General features: G+C 41.5%; 2 protein-coding genes across 2 annotated transcripts; both read left to right on the forward strand.

Moving 5' to 3' along the window:
• Positions 1 to 98: 98 nt before the first annotated feature.
• Positions 99 to 6,626, forward strand: LOC133915496 (uncharacterized). The gene is made up of 4 exons (XM_062358678.1): positions 99 to 360; positions 486 to 657; positions 4,840 to 4,956; positions 6,323 to 6,626. The coding sequence occupies exons 1-4, from the start codon at positions 251 to 253 to the stop codon at positions 6,443 to 6,445; spliced, it is 522 nt and encodes a 173-aa protein (XP_062214662.1). The 5' UTR covers positions 99 to 250; the 3' UTR covers positions 6,446 to 6,626.
• A 5,447-nt stretch (positions 6,627 to 12,073) lies between these two features.
• LOC133915497 (E3 ubiquitin-protein ligase HOS1-like) lies at positions 12,074 to 21,098 on the forward strand. Its single transcript, XM_062358679.1, has 10 exons — positions 12,074 to 12,455; positions 13,170 to 13,560; positions 13,640 to 13,774; positions 13,919 to 14,094; positions 14,888 to 15,301; positions 15,398 to 15,556; positions 16,566 to 17,072; positions 17,782 to 17,913; positions 19,316 to 20,046; positions 20,728 to 21,098. Exons 1-10 carry the CDS (start codon positions 12,396 to 12,398, stop codon positions 20,885 to 20,887), a joined length of 2,865 nt encoding a protein of 954 aa, XP_062214663.1. The 5' UTR covers positions 12,074 to 12,395; the 3' UTR covers positions 20,888 to 21,098.
• Positions 21,099 to 21,129: the final 31 nt, after the last annotated feature.

The raw sequence follows: 21,129 nt of genomic DNA on the forward strand, positions 1-21,129 counted from the left end.
AACGGCCCGTCCGATGCGGAGGGATGCCCGGCCCGGCAAAATCTTGAGGAATCCAGTCCATCCACGCGTTTCGGTCTGGATCAAGCAAGCATCCGTGTTCCGCTCCTCTCTCTCTCTCTCTCTCTCCCCTCGTTAGCCAAGAAGCGAGCCGTGTTGAACCGAGCCGCCGGTCCCGCGGCGCCGTCTCCCCTAGTCGCTTCTCCCGCCGGCGAGTGGCCGTCGCAGCGGCAGCGAGGAGAGGGGAGGGGAGATGGGCGACGAGCGGGTGAAGGCGGAGGCGCTGCAGATCCTGGGCCTCTTCCAGGTATTGCCCCGCCTCGTCGTCTTCGACCTCGACTACACCCTCTGGCCCTTCTACTGGTCCGTCTCGCGTCGCCCCCCCCCCCCTCTCTATCTCCTCCCAGCCCCACTCCCTTTCTCCGATCATTCTAGGTTCAGCTGGTGCCTGGTGAGAGTAATATTCTGTTTGGTTTCGTTTTCGACAGCGAGTGCCGGTCCAAGAGGGATTCGCCGAGCCTCTTCCGGCACGCCAGGGGCATCATGTACGCCCTCAAGGAGAAGGGGGTCGACATGGCGATTGCATCCCGCTCCCCCACCCCGGACATAGCCAAGGTGTTCCTCGACAAATTGGAGCTCCAATCCATGTTCGTCGCCCAAGTAAGAAGCTCCGTCCGGCCATAATTTCCACTTGGGTTGTCCTTCACCTTTTATGCTTATCAGAATTCGTAGATGCACCATAATTCAGGCAGCTTCTTCCTAGCAAACATTCGATTGGTAACTTGATAGTTGATACAACTGAAAATGGGCCTGCGCATGACTACACCCAAAGCGTGACATGGAGAGCTGGTGTGAATTGTGGGGATTTATGGTCTTGTTCATCAAGGGCGCTAGGAAATTATGAATGAACATTCGAGATAGAATTATGTTTTGTATAATTTGACCACATATAAAAGAAGGAAATCACAAGCTGGTCGCACAAATTTCAAGAATTTGTGAAGAAAATAGTTTTGGTGTTTCATCTTGGCTTTTAGTGTGCAGACTTCCTTAAAAGAAGTGTGCATGGCTACACTCAAAATCTCCGCCACCGTCGTATGATCTCGCCGAGACAGCGCTTCTGCTCCCCTGTTTTCCTGGCCTTTCTTGTACACCAACCGGTACTGTAAGCCCAAGAGTTTTACCAGCACTCTTTGTTGCTAGGGTGTAGTCAGCTGCAGATTCTTGAGGTGTACAAGGCTTCGCTGATCGGCGCGGATAAAAAATTCAGCATGCTGAAGGTACGGTCGCCATTGATCAACCGCCATAAGCACCGCCAAGCCTTCCGTCTCATATGCCGAAAGACCTTGCGCCCGTGGCTCCAAAGCCTTGCTCAAGAACGCCATAGGGTGACCCTCCTGCATAAGAACCACACCGATGCCTTTGTCAGATGCGTCCATCTCGATTACAAATTGCTTTGTGAAATCCGGGAGCACCAACACCAGGGCTGAGATTAGTAAGGGGACGACTGAAAATTCCGAAGTGGCACACAAATTTTCGGTAGTATCCCGCAAGCCCAAGGAATCCACAGACTTTGCACATCAAGGATGACACTAGCCAGTTCTTGACGGCAGCGATATTCTTCCTGTCAGCAGCAACTGCATCACCGATCATGTGCCCCAGATATGTCAACTTTTGAGCAAACTTGCACTTGGACCGCTTGACCTTGACCTGATGAGCAGGCAGAATTTCAAACACCCCACGGAGTAGCCGCTCGTGTTCTTCAATCTTTTCGTTGTATATTAAGATATCGTCTATGAATACAAGAACTCCCCTGCTAAGCAATGGCGCCAAGGTCACATCCATTGTACCATAAAAGGTAGCCGATGCATTGGTCAACCCATAGGACATCAACTTGAATTCATAATGTTTGTGATGCATCTTAAAAGCTTTCTTGTGTTCATATTCCGGTTTCATCCGAATTTGGTGCTAACCGGAACTCAGATCAAGACTAGTGAACCACTTCGCCCGAGCCAGCTCATCCATCAACTCATCCACGATGGGAGGGGAAAGCGATTCTTGATTGTGATAGTGTTTAGGTGGCAATAATCCACACAAAAGCGCCACAACCCATCCTTCTTCTTCACTAATAGCACAGGCAAAGCAAACAAGCTGGAACTTAATTGGATTGTCCCCTGCGCTAACATCTCAGCCACCAGTCGCTCAATCTCATCTTTTTGTGCTGGATTGTAGTGGTAACGACGGAGGTTATCCGTCTTGGGCTCTTGGCCCCAGGGAAAAGGGGAATTGCATGATCAAAGCTTCTGGGTGGCGGCATCCCCATCGGCTTCTTGAAGAGGGTTTCATACTCTTGCAGCTATTTCTGAATTGTAGGAGGTACAAGCGACTCGATCATATGGCCAGGCTTATCTTCTTTAGAAATCACATATAATTGTATCAATTGTGCAACTGCCCCTCTGTTATGGAGGCCTAAAACTTGAGAAAATGAATGTTGGGATAGACAAACACATTTGGCAGAACTCCCTGAAGCCACACATGCTGACCTTGGTAATCAAACGCCATTTATTTCCAAACCCAATGTACATCCATTGGATTGTGCTCCTCGAGCCAGTCCATGCCGAGAATGATGTTGTAACGTGCCAATGGTAGCACCTTTAAGGTTGTGCGAAAGGTGATTCCCTGGATCCACCACTTGCGGTTTGGAAATTTCCTAGTACAAGAACTCCCCCATCAACAATGTGCACCTGTATTGGTTGTAAAGCTTTGGATTCACCAGTTAAGAATTGAGTTGCCTTTTCACTGAAGAAATTGTTGGAGCTACCGAAGTCGACCAACATGAGGACTTCCTGTTTTTGGATCAATCCCTGAAGGCGGACGATGCGAGGAGTTTCAAAACCAAAGATTGCCTCCTTTGATATGGTCATAAGAGTTTCGCTGCACTTCGATCTCGACTCAGAATTCCCATAATTTGGTTTCAGCGGCCCTTCGTTATAGCATTTCAGCAAACTCAACAATTCTTCAACAATATGGAGTTGTACGGTAGGCGGGCAAGAATGTCCTTGACATGTCCTCTTAACGTTGCCAACTTCTCCAATCCGCTGGCTGCTCGAGAGCCCCCGGTACCACACCGATCATCCGCTGGCACTGCAGTCTTCAATTGCTTCGGCGGCGGGGGCGGCGGCAGGAATCCCTGGTGTGGAGCCCCTCAGGATGCCATGGCTGAGGGTTCCAACCGCCGCGGATCCTTGCGATGACCCGTATCCTGTACTTCCTCCTATAACATAGAAAGAGCATGGCCGATATAGCACTATAGCAACTCTGATTTCATCTTTAAGACCATCAATGAAATGAGAGACAAAAAACAATGGATCCCAATGTGAATTGTGTGCTAACATCGAATGCATAATTTCATTGAATCTCTCCACGCACTAAACTACTACTAAACTCTGACGAAAATGGAAAAAAGTTGACGCAATACTTGTGAGAATTCCTCTCTACCGAATTTCGCGTACACAATGTGACAAAACTCATCCCAATCCATAGCATGGAGCCACAGCTTAGCATTCTCTAGCCACAGTGTAGCCCCCCCCCCCCCCACCACCACCAAACAAAATGCATCATAGCATTGTTTACCCATGCCGAAACACCTAAAGTAGGACTCATCTCTTCTTCCACAATCTAGGCCTATCACCCCTAAATTGAGGAAAATATCGTTTCAGTAGGGGGTAAGGTAATGCGGGTTATGCTGCACGGGCCTATCTACCAAATCCACCAAATCTGTCACAAAATTGAATTGCATAGGATCATAGTTCGTACCCTTGATCGGGGTAGGTATCAGGATGGTAACCACCCCATTCCTTGACCCTCGGTGATTGAAATGTAGGTGGTGGCCATCTGGCCTGAGGTCGTCATGGGGATGCTTCACCAGCGACACCTCCTCCTTGGTATTCGCTGAGTGATCCTCTCCGGGCTGTGGCAAGATCGGGGGCAGATCAGCCGGCCACTCCTTGAGAACCGGGTTGCTAGCGATGCGGCTCACCTATGCCTTGAGGTCGCCCATCTCCGCCTTGAGGTCCATCATGGACATCTCCACTTGTTGAGCACGTTGAGCGATTCCTTCTGCACCGCCAGCATCGATTGAGTAGCCTTGTTCTGCTCCTCAATCCTCACTGGTGCCTTGGCGAATTTAGACATCTGCTGAACGTGCTCCCACATCTGCTGTTGCACACGAGTCTGGTAGCGTGGGATCTTCAGGTAATCCAGGATCTCCAGAATTGGTAGGTTATGTTACCAATTTGTCACACACTAGAATGATTTGATAGATTGGGAAGGGAAGAACTGGGGATTGGGGATTGAAAGAAGTTGGGGATACAAGGTTCAGACATTCTTCATCATACAGCTCGAGCTCTCACGCTAGCCTCGCCCTCTCCTTTTAACTCACACAAACTCACATGCCTCTTCACGCCGGGCTGGACCCTTGTTGCTTGCCCAGAAGCCAGTTGACCGGTCATACTTGGAGTTGGGCCTTCTCTTTCTGGTTCCTCTTCTTGGCCTCTTTGCTTCATGGGCTTTGGGTCTTCGGTTGATGTAGTAATGGGCTTTGGGCTTCGGGTCTTCAGTTGATAATTTGATCGTACATGTCATCAAATCTTGCTTGCCCCCATTCTGTATGTAGTAATGGGGATCATGAATGAAATGTCTTTCTGATAAACAAAACTATGCTTGAATTATCATGTATGCTATGCACCTTTGTTTTCCACACACAAGTCCTTCTGAAGCATGTGTTTTATCTTTTGTAAGAACAGAATACTATATGTCTGACTTACTCTTGGTCACTGTGTGAAGGAAATATTCTCCAGCTGGACTCACAAGACTGAGCATTTCCAAAAGATCCAGAGAAGGACTGGGATTTCCTACAAGTCCATGCTTTTCTTTGATGACGAGGACAGGAATATTGAAACGGTAACTCACTAATTCTTACTGCAATCACCTCATCCCTCAGCTATTATCCAAAACGTCGAATATGTTTACAGTGACTTCCCATTATGTGGCCTCTAGTGAAATTTTTATCAACTTGTGCAGTTTCTGTTCTCGTATCATGTATGGAATGTAAGACTAGGAAACCAAGATTTGAATCTAGTCAGGTCATATTAATATATTGCTTGGGGCTATGGAAATTTTTAGTTTTTTACATGCTAATTGATCCCTTACTCAAGTAATCATGATTAGAAGGGATACCTAGCTGCCTGCAAAAGCCAAAAGTAACGGTTACCTGAATTCTAGTCTAGCGGGTCTGCTTGTTCATATCTTCGCAATATGATTGACATGCTATTTTGGCATTATGTACATTGAATGGCATATTGTATGGTATATGTCAAGTTAATCATTGTAGAAACAAGACAGTAACTGCATCAATTGTGCTGCGTAACTTCCTTCAAGACCTCATGCTATGTGCTTGACATTTCAATAGATTTGATCATAATGAACACTGTGTTCCACAAGTTGCCGGAGATACATCAACTGGAAGACATGGCAATAATCAATTAGTAGTGCATGCTGCGGACATATGTGATTGCTTGATGCTATTGACTATTGCTGAATAACCTTTGATGGGACCAATATTATATGTTCAGACAGTTTATTCATACTTTCAGGATTACTTTATGCCTTCTTTTTGTGTTAGTGACAAAAACACACGTATAATTTCTATTGGAATTTCCATTATGATAATAAATAAAGAAAAAGGTGATTAGAATTTTCGATGATGTTCTTTATGTGTTCATGTTGTAAACAAATAACATATTAGTCATGTGCTAATTGCCATGATAAGTATTTCTAACGTTACAAATTAATGAAACACTTAAAAATTAATAGTTAATAAAATCAATTTAGATATTTAATTATACACACTATAAGTTTGAAGTGAAATCATAGTGGTTTGAAGTTGAACCCTGGTGCTATTTGGCCTCATCCACAAATAAACTAGTCGTCGTTTAGGCCACAAATAAACTGATTCAGCTAGCTGCTCCAAAAATAAATAAAAATGCAGGCTGCCAAACAGCTTTCTTGGTTCCTCCAAACACAGCCCACGACCATAGGGCATAAGCCTGTAAGTGCGATCATATTTTAGATTAATTAGTAATTACACTCGCATTAGTACCCATCTGGATTGTATGTATGTGCACATACTGATATCGGGGCGGCCAGCTGTACATGATATAGATGAACATGTATATGCAGCAGCTAAGATATCCTTGTCACATACAAGTGATTTTTATGAAATTCATGTTTCAAGTCACCTTAACTACGTATTTTTCTCTGTTTTCAGGTATCAAAAATGGGAGTGACAAGTGTTCTAGTAGAGAATGGAGTGAATCTTGACATGTTTAAGCTGGGCCTCAGTAACTTTGCTACTAACTCTGCTGCCTCCAGCAGAAAGCAAGACGAGTAGCCCCAAGGAAAAGCAATACATTATGAATACCTTTGAAACATTAAACTTGTATTTCTTGTAATCAATTGCCCCTATTCATGAACAGTGTTTACGGAAGGATGATATCGGAAAGTAGCTACCGAACTGATCCAGCGCCTGTCTAATATTTGTTTGAAGCAAAACACCACATGTCTTTGTCTTACGCACTAAATTGGTGTATTTGTGCATTTGTGATTTATGTTGTGCCAGCATTTTCGTGTGCTCTGCAGTGCCGCAAACATACCTGTAGATTTCATGGTTTTCCAATGAACTGCCTGGTTATTAGACGCCCAGCATAGCACCTGTCACCATCCAGCTAGCCGAATGATGTATGGCATGTTTACAACAGCTTCAACTTCTATATTCATGCAAGATTTGGAGTTTATAAGCTAAAATAAAATGATTTAAGTTTTTTAAAAGTCTAAATATGAACAAGATGGCTCATTAAAACAAATTCTCAGTCTACCCACGGCTCTTATTTTAAGATTTTTTTTTTGGAACGGAAGCTTATATCAAATAGACCTATGGTGGGTGTTTGGTACCTTGCTAGTGGAGGCTAGGCTAGACAAGGCACGGGAAGTTGAGCTAAATTGCTTTGTTCTCCTTCATGTCATGTCCCTCTCTTCCACTTTGTCCCATATTGCTCCCTTCCATCTATCACGTCGGATTTGTATGGACATCACCAATTTGTTGGATCTATTTACGAATTTGATTGGGTTGGAGGCGAGGAAATTTGAAAGTGTATCTAGACTTTTTATGTGGATTTTGGCTAATTGATGATAAATGATTAAGGGATTAATGAGTTTGCTGCAGTTATGAACATGTTTTAAGTCTCATTGGATAAGTTAAAAGATGTTAGCGTTCCTTAAAAAGAAAATAGAAGCGATATGTAGTTACTCAATAGGTTTTAATTCATTTTATTTTGAATTTGAGTTAAGGATATTCGTACTATCAGAGGGATCCGTGTTGATAGTCTTAAAGGTGGCTCAGTGACTCTGATCAGTTGGTCGGAGTCGGAGACTCCGGCAGAGAGTCTTGGTTTGAACTTGAGAGTTCAACCCGGAGTCTTCAGGTTAGCCCGGATACTCTAGTGTCTGGTATGTGGTTGGAGCCTCTGAGTGAAACTCCGGCAGAGAGTCTCCGGGTCCGGTTTGTGGCTGGAGTCTTCGAGTGAGACTTCACGAGAGAGCATCGGGTAGGCTTTAAGTGCTTAACCTGGAGTCTCTAGGTTGGCCTGGATACTCCGGGTTCTTGTGTTTTTGGATCCTTCGGAGAGACTCTGGACAGTGTTTATGCCTGCGTGCCCATGTGTTACCCGGAGTCCCTGGGTAGACCCGGATACTCCGGATTAATACAAAATACACAGTAATAGCTAGTTTTTTTTTTAAAAGTTGGCTATAAATACCACACACCTCCTTCTTCAATAGCCGCTGAACCAACTAGTGGACAAACTCATTCAAAGTCATTCAATAGCCCTCCTAACTCCTCTAGAACTTAAATTCTTGCAAGATTTGGAGGTTAGGGTTTGGAAAGTGAAATTGAGTGCTAGAGAGCAAAAATCCATTCTTGAGCACTTGAGGTCATCGCCAAGCTTCCGATTTGTGTTCTTTACTCTTGGAGCTTTGAGTTTCTAGATGGCAATGCGTCACCCGGAGAGCACCCAAGCTTGTGAAGTGTCCCAGGAAGTTTGTATTATCCTCCTTGATTTGAGTAAGAATCCTAGCTTGATCTTTGTGATCACTTGGGTGAGGAAAGAGTTGGAAAAGACTCAGCTCTTTGTGAGCTCCTCAACGGAGACGTAAGCACTTCCTTGTGAAGTGGTCGAACTTCGGGAATAAATCCTTATCTTCCTTACTTTATTGCACATTTACTTGTTCTAGTTAATTTTTGGGGATTTTCCCGATCTACTTGTTTATGTGCGTGTGATTGCAGGTTGTTGATGATAAGATATTTAGGTATCTCTTAGAATCTGTGGTAACTTATAGACTCATTTAGATTTACTCAAAAAATCATAAGTTTTAATTTCCTGTATAATCCGGATTATCCGAATAAGTCCGGAATATCCTGTTTCTGTATAACCCGGAATCTCCAGATTGACCCGGAGTATCCGGATTTAGTAATCCGCTGCGAAGTTTTAAATTTCAAGAAATGTCTATTCACCCCCCTTTAGACGATATTACGTACATTTCAAAATTTGCTTTGAGGAAGCTGGGAAAGGAGTGGCGACTTTCATGATCTCTTGGGAGACGACGAGTAGCTTCATCCTAGTCAGCAACCTCCTCTACCTTGGCATCAAAGTTGAGCTCGCTGACTCTGTCCAATTTTACAATAGAGTGGTGAGGGAAGGGGCAAGATCAAAGGAGCATTGCGGGGCACATTAGTCTTCTTTGCCCAGCCTAGCATGACCATTCATTTGTTTCAAGAGAGAACCATGTAGAAAGAAGAAGATGATAGCTAAAGAAAAGAAAGAATAACATAAAGAGAAAATAGGGAAATATTTTTTTAGCAAATTTTTTTTATCACATAAAGAGATTTTGTCCCGTAGCTGCATCCTTCAAAACTATTAGATACAATCGAGGAAAAATTTAGAAAGAAAATCAGAGCTTTCAGTTTAATTATATTTTGCGATTGCATTTCGCAACGGTATTACTGAAAGGAAAATAATGTCGTCTAGAGGGGGATGAATAGGTGTTTTTACAAAAATTCGTCCCCTTTTATCGTTGGCCTAAACTTGCAGCAGAATATAAATTAACGAATTTTTCACAAGTGAAAACCCTAAATATGTTAGGCTCAACTAGTGCACAATCACCTTAAATAAGTATGAAAGTTACAATCCTAAAGTGACAAAAATTATTCAATTCTAGCAAAAGATATGCAAGAAAACATTAATTGAAAAATCATGAAACATTGTTCATCGAAGACTCCGGGTTGATCCGGATACTCCGGGTTGTGTAGTTACGGAATCTCCGGGTAAGTCCGGATTATCCGAGGTCTGTACAGAGCTGAGCTCAAAACTGAATTTAAAGTACGCCTAAAGAGTTCTAGCCCAAACCAAGTGATGTCGTGTGTTACAAGTGATGATTTCGAATAGATCCATAGAGAACCTACAATCAAATACACACGAACAAATAGATCGAGCAAAATGCACAAATATTAAGCAAGAACTCAAATGAAAGGGGACAAGAGAGGAGACTGAATGTACTTAAAAGTGCCTAGAGGGGGGTGAATAGGTTTTTCTGAAAATTAAAACTAATCAGCGGATTAAACAGACCGGAGTATCCGGTCTAGTCTGGAGTCTCCGGTCTATACAGGAGCTCGAGAACAACTAAGAATTAACAAGAACAGCTAGAGTCTATAGGTGATACTAAATCTACTTAACAGCACAAAGCTTAAACAACAATAGACACTAGCAAGATGATCACTAAGACTAATTGTATGGAAAATACCAAAGCTACACAATTAAATGAAATTGCACAAATAAAGAGACAAGGGATTATCTCGGAGTTTTGCCACCTCACAAAGAAGTGTCTACGTCTCCATTGAGGAGCTCACAAAGAGCTGGGTCTTCTCCAACTCTATCCTCTTCTAACAATCACAAAGATCAAACTAGAATTTCCTTACTCAAGTTGATGTCGATTACAAACTTTCCGTAGCATTCCATAAAGATTGAGTGCTCTATGGGCGACGCCTTGCCGTCTAGGAGCACAAGGCTCCAAGAGAAATGATCACAGCGAATGCTTGATGATGAACTCAATGCTCAAGTGTCTCAACTTCGCTCCAAACACAATCTCACTAAATTGGCGCAAAACTAAGCACTAGAGTGGAGGACTTTTAAATGCTCTTGGAAGGCTTTGTGAATGCGGAGCTCAGCAGCAACAGCAAGCCATTAATGCTTGGGGGTGTGGAATTATATATAGCTCACTCTAAAAAACTAGTCGTTACTGTTCTGACACACTTACCCCGGAGTATTCGGTGAACACCGGAGTCTCCGGCCTAAAATCCAAAACGGCGTCAGAACGGTCACAAAACCGTGTCAGAACTAGCCGTTACGGTTCTGTTAAGTTGCCGGAGTCTCCGGTGAACATCGGAGTCTTCGGCCCTGACAAGGCTACCACACAGATAAGGTCCGGAGACTTGCCGGACTCTCCGACTTCTCCAGGTACCGGAGTATCTGGTGAACACCGGAGACTTCGGTCCTTTTTTAATAAAAGAATAAATACTAACCGACCACCCTCGCCGGAGTCGCCCTTGGAGACTCCGGCAAAAACATTTTTTCTTATCGGAATGTCCGGTCTAGTCCGGAGACTCCGGCCTTTTTCCAACAAAAAATAAATGCTTAATTGAGTGACCTCTGGCGGAGTCTCCCTTAGAGACTTCGGCCTAAAAACTCACCGACTACCGGAGTATCCGGTGAACACTGAACACTCCGAACAAATAGAAATTCGGAACCGAGCCTCTTCTGGCGGAGTCTGTCTCGGAGACTCTGGCCTAAATACTGAGGACCAGAGTATCCGGTGAACACCAGAGACTCCGGGCCCAGTAAACTTCTGTCTATCTTCCCGATGTCCGTGGCTGAGTGTGTCTCTCAACTTATTGGTTCTAAAGGTTATCTTGAGCATTGAGACATTATAACAACAAACAAATACAACCCTCTTAATAGTACGACTACCCTATACTCAATTTCAAATATAGAAAAATTTAAATCTTATTGAGTACTACTCATTGCTTCTCTTTTCTTTTCGAGGGGCGTCAACCGTCATAAGTCTTCACAATTGAGACTAAGACATGTTCATTACTTCGATAAACATATTAGTTCCTTAATCGTTTTGTCATCAATAAGCCAAAACTCACTTAGGGGGCCTAGATGCACTTTCAAAGACTAAGCCTTCACAATTGATACTAAGCCTTCATGCATATTGTCAATCTTTATATAGAACCTAACCCCACTCATTCTTAAGCATATAGTACACAAATTAGTCCATAAAACTCTATTGACAATGTCATACCTTTAGTTAATTGATCTCCATAAATAACTTAGTCTTCAAATTTATTGTCAATCTTATTGAGCTTTTTATTCTCCTTGTGAGCATCAATAAGAGCTCAATAACAACGATACATTTCTTTTGTTCTCATAGTATTTCTCAGTAAATTCATGATTCATCACTTATGCATCTCCTATGAAATAACCTAGAATTCATTTATCTTGATGCATTTTCAATCTCCCCATTTACTTATAGCTCATGCATATCTCACAATGTATTATCTATAGAACAATCTACTAATAAATTTACCACCATTGTTAGTCAATATGTATTATCATTAATTACCAAACCACACATAAGAACTAGATACACTTTCAATTACCTACTTTTCAGATTACTCCTACTTTAAGTCCAAATAAGAATGTAAATAGGTACTCAATAAGTAATTTTAATTTATTATTCACTTTTTCTTAACTTAATTAAGTGACAGTTAATGTTTAGTTTTTTTAGTTTTAGTGGACATTTGATTTATTATTATTATTTCTTAACTTAATTAAGTGACAGTGAATGTTTAGTTTTTATTAGTTTCAGTGGACCAATAACCCAAAATTATAAAACTTTCGTCCCTGCGTCCAAGGCTCCACGCCTGGCCATAGCACCGTTTTGAGATTTCGCGGAGCGCCTACTCACCTCCGACACTGCAGTAGGGTTTCTGTCTCCCCGCGCCGATCTCGTCCCCGCCGCCGGCCCGCCGGCCTTCCTGCTCGTCTTCTCCCTCTCTCTGTCGCCACCACCGCCCTCCTCGCATCCCCAGCAGCTGCTCTGCACGTTTCACCCCCTGATTTGGTTCATCGTCCGGTGGATTTCGCGGTGGGGCTGGGGTTTTGGGCGGGCGGCGTGCGTATTGATGCGGTAGGAGCGGACGCTGAGAAAGCTTCGCGGAGACGCGGATGGAGGCGCTCCCTTCGTCGCCGAGGCATCCTCCCAAGTACGGCAGCGCCGTCGTCCAGGTCCGTGCTATAGTTTACCCGCTTGTGGATTTGGGTACGAGCGCGTCAAGCCAACCAACAATCTGCCTGTTTGTTGGCATCGCTGAGGTTACCCTAGAACTGTCGAGTTCGTGGCGTGGTGTAGATTTAATACAGCCTTAAGCTGCTTGCTCGCTGCAAGAAGCTCGGGGTTTATTTCAACACATTTTAGGGTGGTCAGTTGGTTGAGAATAAAAATGCTGTCTTCACCATGGAAAGAGTACAGCATTAATTTAATTAGTTTAGTTCTGATGACCACAGCAGAATTACTTTAGGGTGTCTGAAATGTTAAGATACACTCACTAGTCACTACCATGCTGGATTTCTGAATGAAATTTTCATACGGAGAATGGATTTTCTTTCAGATTTTAGGGGAGCTATTTCAAGTGGGGATCGTTTCTGCTTTGCAAGCAAGACATAAACCCACCCTGCCCCTTACTCATCAACCCCACATAAATGGCAACACAAGACACATGTGGCTGCAGCATTTCGTTTTCTCCTTTTTACAATTCTCATGATGATCATCTAGTAATATAATTTGCAGTGAGGCAGTTGACTAAGTGGCTAAGAAATATCAAGTTCTGTTTCTTTATATTTGTCTTATAAGTGAGCCCCATGCGTCTTTCTAAATCAAAGTGCCCCTGTATGCAGTAAAATGTTGTGCCGTGTTGCTGAAAAAGGGTTTTTTGTTGGCAGAATGCTTTGGAGCAGCTGGCATCCATTGATCTCATTGAGCTATGCAAGGAGGCCAGAATTGAGCACTGCCGTGCAACTAGAGACTTGAGTAGCTGTGGCCGCTATGTGCATCATGTGCTTAACTCATGTGGCCATGCCTCGTTATGTGCTGAGTGCAGCCAGAGATGTGACGTCTGCCCAATTTGCAGAACTCCAATACCAGACAATGGAAATAGGGTCCGGCTACGCCTTTACTACAAGTGCCTGGAAGCAGGCCTTATATCTAAGCAGCACGATGAAAGGTTTCAGGAAAAGGAAGACCGCGGCAATCCTGTTAACATGGATGTCCAGCGGCTGCATTCCTTGTTTGATGTTGCGCTCCAGAACAATCTGACTTCTTTGGTTTGCCACTGTATCCTCTTCAGGAATTTGCTTTTGCGTTTCTATATAGCACAGCTTCTTTTCTGTTGTTTCCTTAACATTTAGATCAGATATCACTGACGTTTGTTTGGATGAGAACGCCGTGTCAAGTGATCCACTTCTGGCTTTTCTTTTGGATGAGGTGGTCATCAAGGACTGGTGCAAGAGGGCTGTTAATGCTCTCATTTCTGAGATTGGCATGATTTGTATCCAACAATGTTCGATTGTTTCTAGATCCAGTTGCATACTTTATCTTTTTACTAGTGTTTCGCCCTTCATGCATGCACGGCCATGCATATTGAGGGAGAGGTACTGTTAATCTGTCAAGTAAAACCTTAACAGTAGCTTAGATAGATCTGGATCAGAAATGATGAAGTCTAAGTTATCCCAACTGCAAAAGTTTGCAGGGCAGTTGGCAGGAATTTCCAGTGTGCTTGAAGTTATGATCGCATCTTTCACCGAAGCAGTTTCGGCTCATGTTAATGACCTACATCAACTCATTGAGAAGACATTGAAGGCAAAGCAGGTCTTGTATTGTAACTTCATTGCTGCTAGGGATTTTAGACCACTGCTAGCAACTAAATAATGAACTAGTCTAGGTACTACAATTTGTTCATGCATTACTGAAATTGCTATAAATGAGTCTATCAGGGGATGACTATTCATTGGATAACTTTGTTTCGAGATGCATGAGATACTTAAGGTCATGCAACACTGTAATTCACAGAGCCACGCACACGTGAGGGCAACACCTATTTATCTTTCTTTTGCCTTTTCTTTTTATCCTGATCCTGGACAAGTACCGACTTGGCTGGTCTAGGTATAATGTTGAGTCCATGTTAGTAATTAGTATATTCTAGAGCACTTTTATTGTTATGAAGCCATGTCCTTTATTACACTCTGATGCTTGCGAATGATGTAGCATTATGGCATAAGGCTGTAGAATAGCACTGTACCATTAGTTCCTTTGAGTATGTGATGCAAGATAGTTCCGAATGTACCTGTTTAAGGTGGCAGCGACATCAACAATCGTTTTAGTTGAATTCTTAGTATTATTTTACTTGATATATAATCCTATATTTTAAATGTCCCTCTAATAAGTGATGACCTATGTTCATTCCTCTTTCCCCATATCAGAGTTCTACACTATGGGTGTACACAATTTCTCAAGAAAATCCAATCTTGAAATAGTCTTTATCTGTTGGCATGTATATCTCCCATCGCTTGTTGCTCACTGAAATGCTTAAAAGGAGAAGTAATCAGATATTTTTTAACAATCATTATTTCTCATTGAAGTACTCATTGGAGTTTTTTTACAGCATTTGGAGGCCATGATATGGTGCATCAGGCATAGATTTCTTGAGGAAATTTGCTCACGGTACGCTGATTTTACATCGTGGAGCTCTGACATGATTAAAAGAAAGGCATCTGCAAAACAAAGACAATGGCCTGAATTTCCTGATGAATCGGCATGTTACAATGAAGCCAATCGCTGTACACTGTTCATTGAGCAGGCACTGCAAAACCTTGGGATTGAACAAAGTTATAGGGATAATGAGGAAGAAGTGTCAATTACATGCTTGCAGAATGAACAATCATCCTCTATGTTCTGTTCCACAATTACAACCGATCAGTTTAGCGTAAATCGATACCCGTTTAAAAACTTACGTGAGGCAGTTGATGTGCTCTTTCTACATGGAGTATCTGACATGGTGATTGCAAAGCAAGCAATTGTATCCTTTAGCTTTGTTATCTGATTGTTATCCAAAATATATACATTGTCCCTCACAAGCATGTTCCTTCCTTTCAATTTCCTTGACATTTTTCAGTTATTGTATTATCTATTTGATCGTCATTGGACTAGACCAGATTCAGAATGGAGGTATCTGGTGGACGATTTTGCTGCTACCTTTGGGATTCCTAGTAGAACATTGCTTGAATGCCTTGTATTTTGTCTTCTAGATGATCATTCTTCACAGGCTTTGGAGGTAACTGCCCCTTACCTGTTTTTTTGCTGGGCATTGAAATTTGATATGACATACATATCGTGCAAAGTTCTGATTGATGTAAATGCTGTAGCTGCTCCCAACTATCTTTTGCATCACTTTTGTGGACATATAAACATATCACTTAGCACTTTATAAATCATCTGCCTTTTCATTTTTTGTCCAAAGCTGTTCAAATTATAGTTTCTAAGGTCACATTGTACCGCTTTCATGGGCTAATTTTAAATGTATTAGTATTTCTGGAACTCAGATTTTTTTTTTGGTGAAAACACTACTTGGGATGATTGGGCTGCATTAGAACCATTAGACATGTCTGTATAATGATATTGATATTTTTTGTTGAAAGCGCAAGTGTGCAACTAAAGATACGCTGTTACAATTTTCCCAGTAGTTCAGCTGACACAGTGCCACTTTAGCATATATCTAGCCATCCAGGCGTCTGTTTTCTCTATATGCGTATGTGCTGCTTTAATGGTTTCCCCACTTTTACAATGTTGCACCCACTTTTGGACTCTAATCCTTTGATCAACATAGTTGGCTTCTATGACCAAACATCAGACTAGATGAATTTTACTATATGTATTCTTGCAACTGCTACTATAACCCAAAATGAATACATATTAGAATTGTGAATTAATTTAACAATTCTATTACAATTTTTTTTCATGGTACTTAATGAGCACAGCAACTGGAGAGATCACAGGAGTATTGTGTACTTGTGTTGCAATGCTTTTAACTGCTGCCTGCACTTACCCGAACACATTTGTGTTGTATTTGTAGTTTGTGTTACGTGTTGTTGTGTGTTGTTGTAGAACAATGATTTGTTTCCAAAACCTACTGGAGTCTCTCCTTTTCCCATTCATGGTACTGTTGACTTCAGAGCTCGAGTCTTATTTGTATATCTAAACACACTCCTGCTTATTCACTTATTTTTTCATTTACCTTGTCTTGGTTATCTTACATTTGTGATGCACCTCTACTTTCTGTACAGGAGGCATGTTCGCTCCTTCCCAAGATCTCTAGCAAGGAAACACATCCAAAGATAGCACAAGTTCTTCTGGAACGTCACAGACCTGATATGGCACTGGTTGTGCTAAAGTGCTCAGGGCGTGATAGCTTCTCTGCTACAGCAAACATTGAAAAAGATGTCATGGCATCTCTTAGTGAGGCAGTGACTGCAGTCCGGGTAAGACTTGAATATGGCCATCTAACAGAAGCATTTATGTGTCATAGGAACTACTGCTCTAGGATAAAAGAGCAAAGATCAGCAGATATGACACATGTTGAGGATGCACTCAGAAGCTCTTGGATTTATCATGTCGAGGTGATGATGACCGAGTTTTGCAATATCTGCATTGAGAGAAATTATGTTAATAAAATGATTGATCTGCCTTGGAATTCTGAGGAAGAGAAACATCTTCACAAGTCCCTCTTCGATTCTGCTCGTGAGATGCCCACGGAGCCATGTGGTAGTCTGCTTGTTGTTTTCTACCTTCGGGTAAATATTCTATATTCTTGCATTTTTCTATTCATGAACACCAGATTAAGTGGTGCTCAGGAATTTTTTAAATGAAACTAACTTTTAGGATATCCTGGACTCCTGGTGTCATGGAATTATCGGACTCATCATTTCTCATCTACTTACTGATTAACTCCATTTTGTTTCATGTGATATGCACATCTTTCAGACACTGAAATCTAGGACAGGATACTCCTGTATATGATTAACAGTTAGAATTCAAAGCAGTAAAGCCTAGCTGCTGTAGCATTTTTTTCATGCATACAGAATACTTCTGTATATGATTAATCTATATAAATCTAGGGCATACAAACGATGCTTACTAATTTGTACATGTAGAAACACCATGCATATTCAAAATTCAAGTAATACACTGAGCAAAAAATTCAATAGTTGCATCTTATGGTGCTGTTAGAAGACGTGCTAAAGAGGATTTCCTTCCTCGATATATCTCTGTTTGCGCAAGACTTTTCCTACCTCATATAAGTTTTCATAATTTGTTATCATGCTTCGTGATGACCCATTCTGTACTTAAATTTTAAATTTTAAAGCAACCTACATTTGGTTAGAGGTTTAAAAAAAATATTCATTTCAATCTTTTCCTCTATTGGCGGCCTTCTTTTTCACCAAGGAGACTTGCTGGAACATAAATAGCTTAGGATTTCTCTTTATTTGCCTGTTCTGTTAGCGTCATCGATATTTGGAGGCATATGAAGTTGATCGTAGTCTTCAGAGATTTGAGCAAAAGAAATTGGAAACTGCTACTGAAGAGATTGCATCAAAGATCAGAACAATTGCTCAATGGAGGGAAAGATTAGTTGTAAGTACTATACTTTCATACTTCTGCTTCATTATGCATGTCTACTTGTTATGTTTTGTTTTGTCAGTGCATTGACTTGTATTTTGTTCTCTTCATAATGTAATCAGAATATATTGACACTAGATATTAGGAAGCATTCCAAAACATTTTCTCCTTTTTTTTAAAAAAAAAATCTTTGGTTGTGAAACAAATAACAGTTAGCAGATATACAATTTTGCTGCTGAGATGTTAAAACAAATTATCTTAATTGTGAACATAATAATACAATGCTTTTACTAAAACATCACAGCATTTGTGATCACTTCCAAATACAACCCCATTAGACATTGTTACCAAATTATAATGACTTTTGCTAGTACACAGTTACCGTATTACAACGACTTCTGCTAGTACACAGGGGAATACCAGTTCCTTAATTACTTACTGGTTTCTTCCCACCCTCATAAGTGAACTAGCTGAGCATCTTAGTGGAAAGAGAGGTTTGAGTTTGTTGGCACAGTGGACAAAAACATATCTGAGAAAACTAGGATAGCACTCTATTTGAGGATTTTAAGCTTACGGCCATTTTAAGTTCTAAGCTCCCTGTCAAGGCTAATCATTGCTAGTGATTAATGTTCAAGTTATTAGTTAGGTTCTTATAGATTCATCACCTTTCTTTGGAATAGTGTGCCCATTAATCATTTCCCATGTTATATGTTGACAGACTCCCTTGAACCTTGCCTTCAATTTTTCTTTGCCTTTCCCCTTTTTAGTTTTGAAATGTCAAACTGTCCTGCCTTGTCTATTAACTATAATTATGAGTTTTTGGAGTTCAGGTCATTGCATGAATCTCGAAACATGATATACTGCAACTAATAAACTGTACACTCTCTTTATGGGCCAGTGGAACAAGCCTGTTGTTATGATCCTAAGATCATAACGGGGATAAACATCCGTCGGGAGGATAGCCGGACGGCGTTAGCTGCTAGGGATGAGAGATTAGACTATAGATGAGAGGGACTTAAAATATTAGAGGAGACTAGATTAATTCTTCTTGTTTGCTTGATTGATCCCGAAAAGGGGGTGGGGCTACTCTTTATATCCAGAGCTTGGCCGACTCTAAACTTACTAGGACTCGAGGCCTAAACAGACTTCATCTCGAGTCCTCCCTGATTACAACTTATCTCTTTCCATCTACTGACTCTACTTCTCCTAGCCGAGTTTAACTATGCTAACATATCTAATCCGACTTCTAACTTTATCTTAATCTTTCCTAAACCGAATCCAACTTTCTTATTCAACTTTCCTTTCCTAATACCACTCATAACACCTGTTTTCTCCAACAACAAATCTGCTCCACTCCATAATTCATTTGAGATATGTTTGTGCAACACTTTGATATTTTTTTTACTTGTTTGTACAGGCTAAATGCCTTGAGATGCTACCTGAGGTCCAGAGGGAGAATGTGAACGCTATCAACAGTGGAGAACAAAGTCAATTTGGTCGAACTGCTCAAATGTCTTCTCCAGTTAGTCATGTGGTCAAATCACAAAATCTTGCCATGGAGTTGAGCTCATCTTTTCCCCCTGTTCCTCAAAGGAAGTCCAGCCTCCACTCAAAAGATATCAATGCATTGACTGATTCTGGTGGCCTGCTAAGTAGTGTCCGTTCAGAGTTTGGCAGAAAGGTTCCATCTATTCTACAATCCAGAGCAGTTCCCCAGGGGACACCTACATCCAATATGAGATCGACCGCAGGGGGTATATTCCCCTCTGTGGGCCAGAATGGTGAGAGTCCATTTTTAAGGGGGGCTAAAGAACTCAGTTCTATAAAAGGAGAGTCAGGTTTTAGAAATGGAACTAAACCTGCTGATCATGATTCACGTCCATATTTCAGCTTCAGTTCTGGTGATACACCTATGAAAGACTGCCAAACAAGTTTGTTGAAGACTGAGGTTAACAAAACCAATTTTTTTCAAGGAAAAGAGTCTGTTGGAAAAGGAGAGTTTCACTTTGGTTCACGTGCTGGGAAGCCCTTCATCTTAAGTGGAACTGGTGTTGGTCAAAATGGCCTCTCCAAGGTATCTGAGAATGCTGGTTTTCATGAGGATCATATCCATAAAACCGGAGTATCATCTAAGGAGAACATCTTGAGGTAATTGTGATTCTGTAATGTGGTCTCTGGCATTATGTTTTATTGTGGTTGTTGATGGTACTAGTTAGTTGAAACTTAACTTCCGAGGTCTAAGTCTAATATTATTTAGAAGAAAATTTGTGGGTTTTGAGTAACTGATACTGGACTGGGGTGTAATTCCTGCATAAATTTTGAAGCTGACACGGGGAAACTGGCTGATATATCGCCCATCTTTTTTACTAATCAATTTTTAAATACTAAAATTTTGTTTAGAACTTCTGGCCAGTTGCAACTATCGCGGAGATAACTCACTGTGGCCAGTTGCGATGCCTCCGTACCTGCTAGTCCATTATTAACGAAGCCAATTGCAAAGAAGCTGGATACCGGAAATTTTGCAGGGAACCAACAATTTGTTGGCCTTATTATAGAACAATTATGTTAACGGTGAAAAATATTATGAAACTTGACCTGAATTGATGTAAATCGTCCATAGGTGCCCTAACTCAGCTCAAGATAGAATTCTATTTTTAACAGCAGTATTATTGGATGTTGTCCCCAGCAGGTATGGCTGTCATTAATGGCACCTTGCCCTTCTCTTATGGTTTACTATAACCTTCAACTGGATCCAGTTATCATTGTGGAATTGTTATGATATGGTGAATGAAATGTTTTAAAACAACTAACCATGATTTTATTCTGTAGCTTTAGCAAAAAATCTTCACTTGATGAAGCAGCAGCCGGCAAAGGTGGGTCAAGGTGGAGATCTGATGAGTCTAGTGAAGATGAAGACGAGAAAAGAATGAACATGGAGAGTGGAGCTTCTCTTGGTAGCAGAAGGCGACCAAGATTTTCTAGAAGATGATAGATCCTCATCCTCAGGGATTTTAATTGTTAGCAGGAGATAATTCTTTGGAATATCTTCAGTCGTTATCCCCTAAATGTGTAACATCATTTTTTTTGTGGAAAAGTGTATCGAAATGTAGTTCATTTAGATAATACTCATCCTCAGGGATTTCCTAGAAGATGTTATATTTTCTGGTGAGAGGAAATCTGTCGCAACTATCTTGCAAAAATTGCACTGCCATAGCCGAAATGTCGTTCTAC

The sequence above is a fragment of the Phragmites australis genome, chromosome 4 (assembly GCF_958298935.1).
Source record: "Phragmites australis chromosome 4, lpPhrAust1.1, whole genome shotgun sequence".
Taxonomy (NCBI): Eukaryota; Viridiplantae; Streptophyta; class Magnoliopsida; order Poales; family Poaceae; genus Phragmites; species Phragmites australis.

Excerpts from the sequence above, each read along its gene's own strand:
- LOC133915496 (XM_062358678.1), top strand. The coding sequence starts at position 251 with ATGGGCGACGAGCGGGTGAAGGCGGAGGCGCTGCAGATCCTGGGCCTC. Across the intron at positions 658-4,839 it reads AATCCATGTTCGTCGCCCAA|GAAATATTCTCCAGCTGGAC; the intron begins GTAAGAAGCTCC and ends CACTGTGTGAAG. Across the intron at positions 4,957-6,322 it reads AGGACAGGAATATTGAAACG|GTATCAAAAATGGGAGTGAC; the intron begins GTAACTCACTAA and ends CTCTGTTTTCAG.
- LOC133915497 (XM_062358679.1), top strand. The coding sequence starts at position 12,396 with ATGGAGGCGCTCCCTTCGTCGCCGAGGCATCCTCCCAAGTACGGCAGC. Across the intron at positions 15,302-15,397 it reads TGATTGCAAAGCAAGCAATT|TTATTGTATTATCTATTTGA; the intron begins GTATCCTTTAGC and ends GACATTTTTCAG. Across the intron at positions 17,914-19,315 it reads AATGGAGGGAAAGATTAGTT|GCTAAATGCCTTGAGATGCT; the intron begins GTAAGTACTATA and ends TTGTTTGTACAG.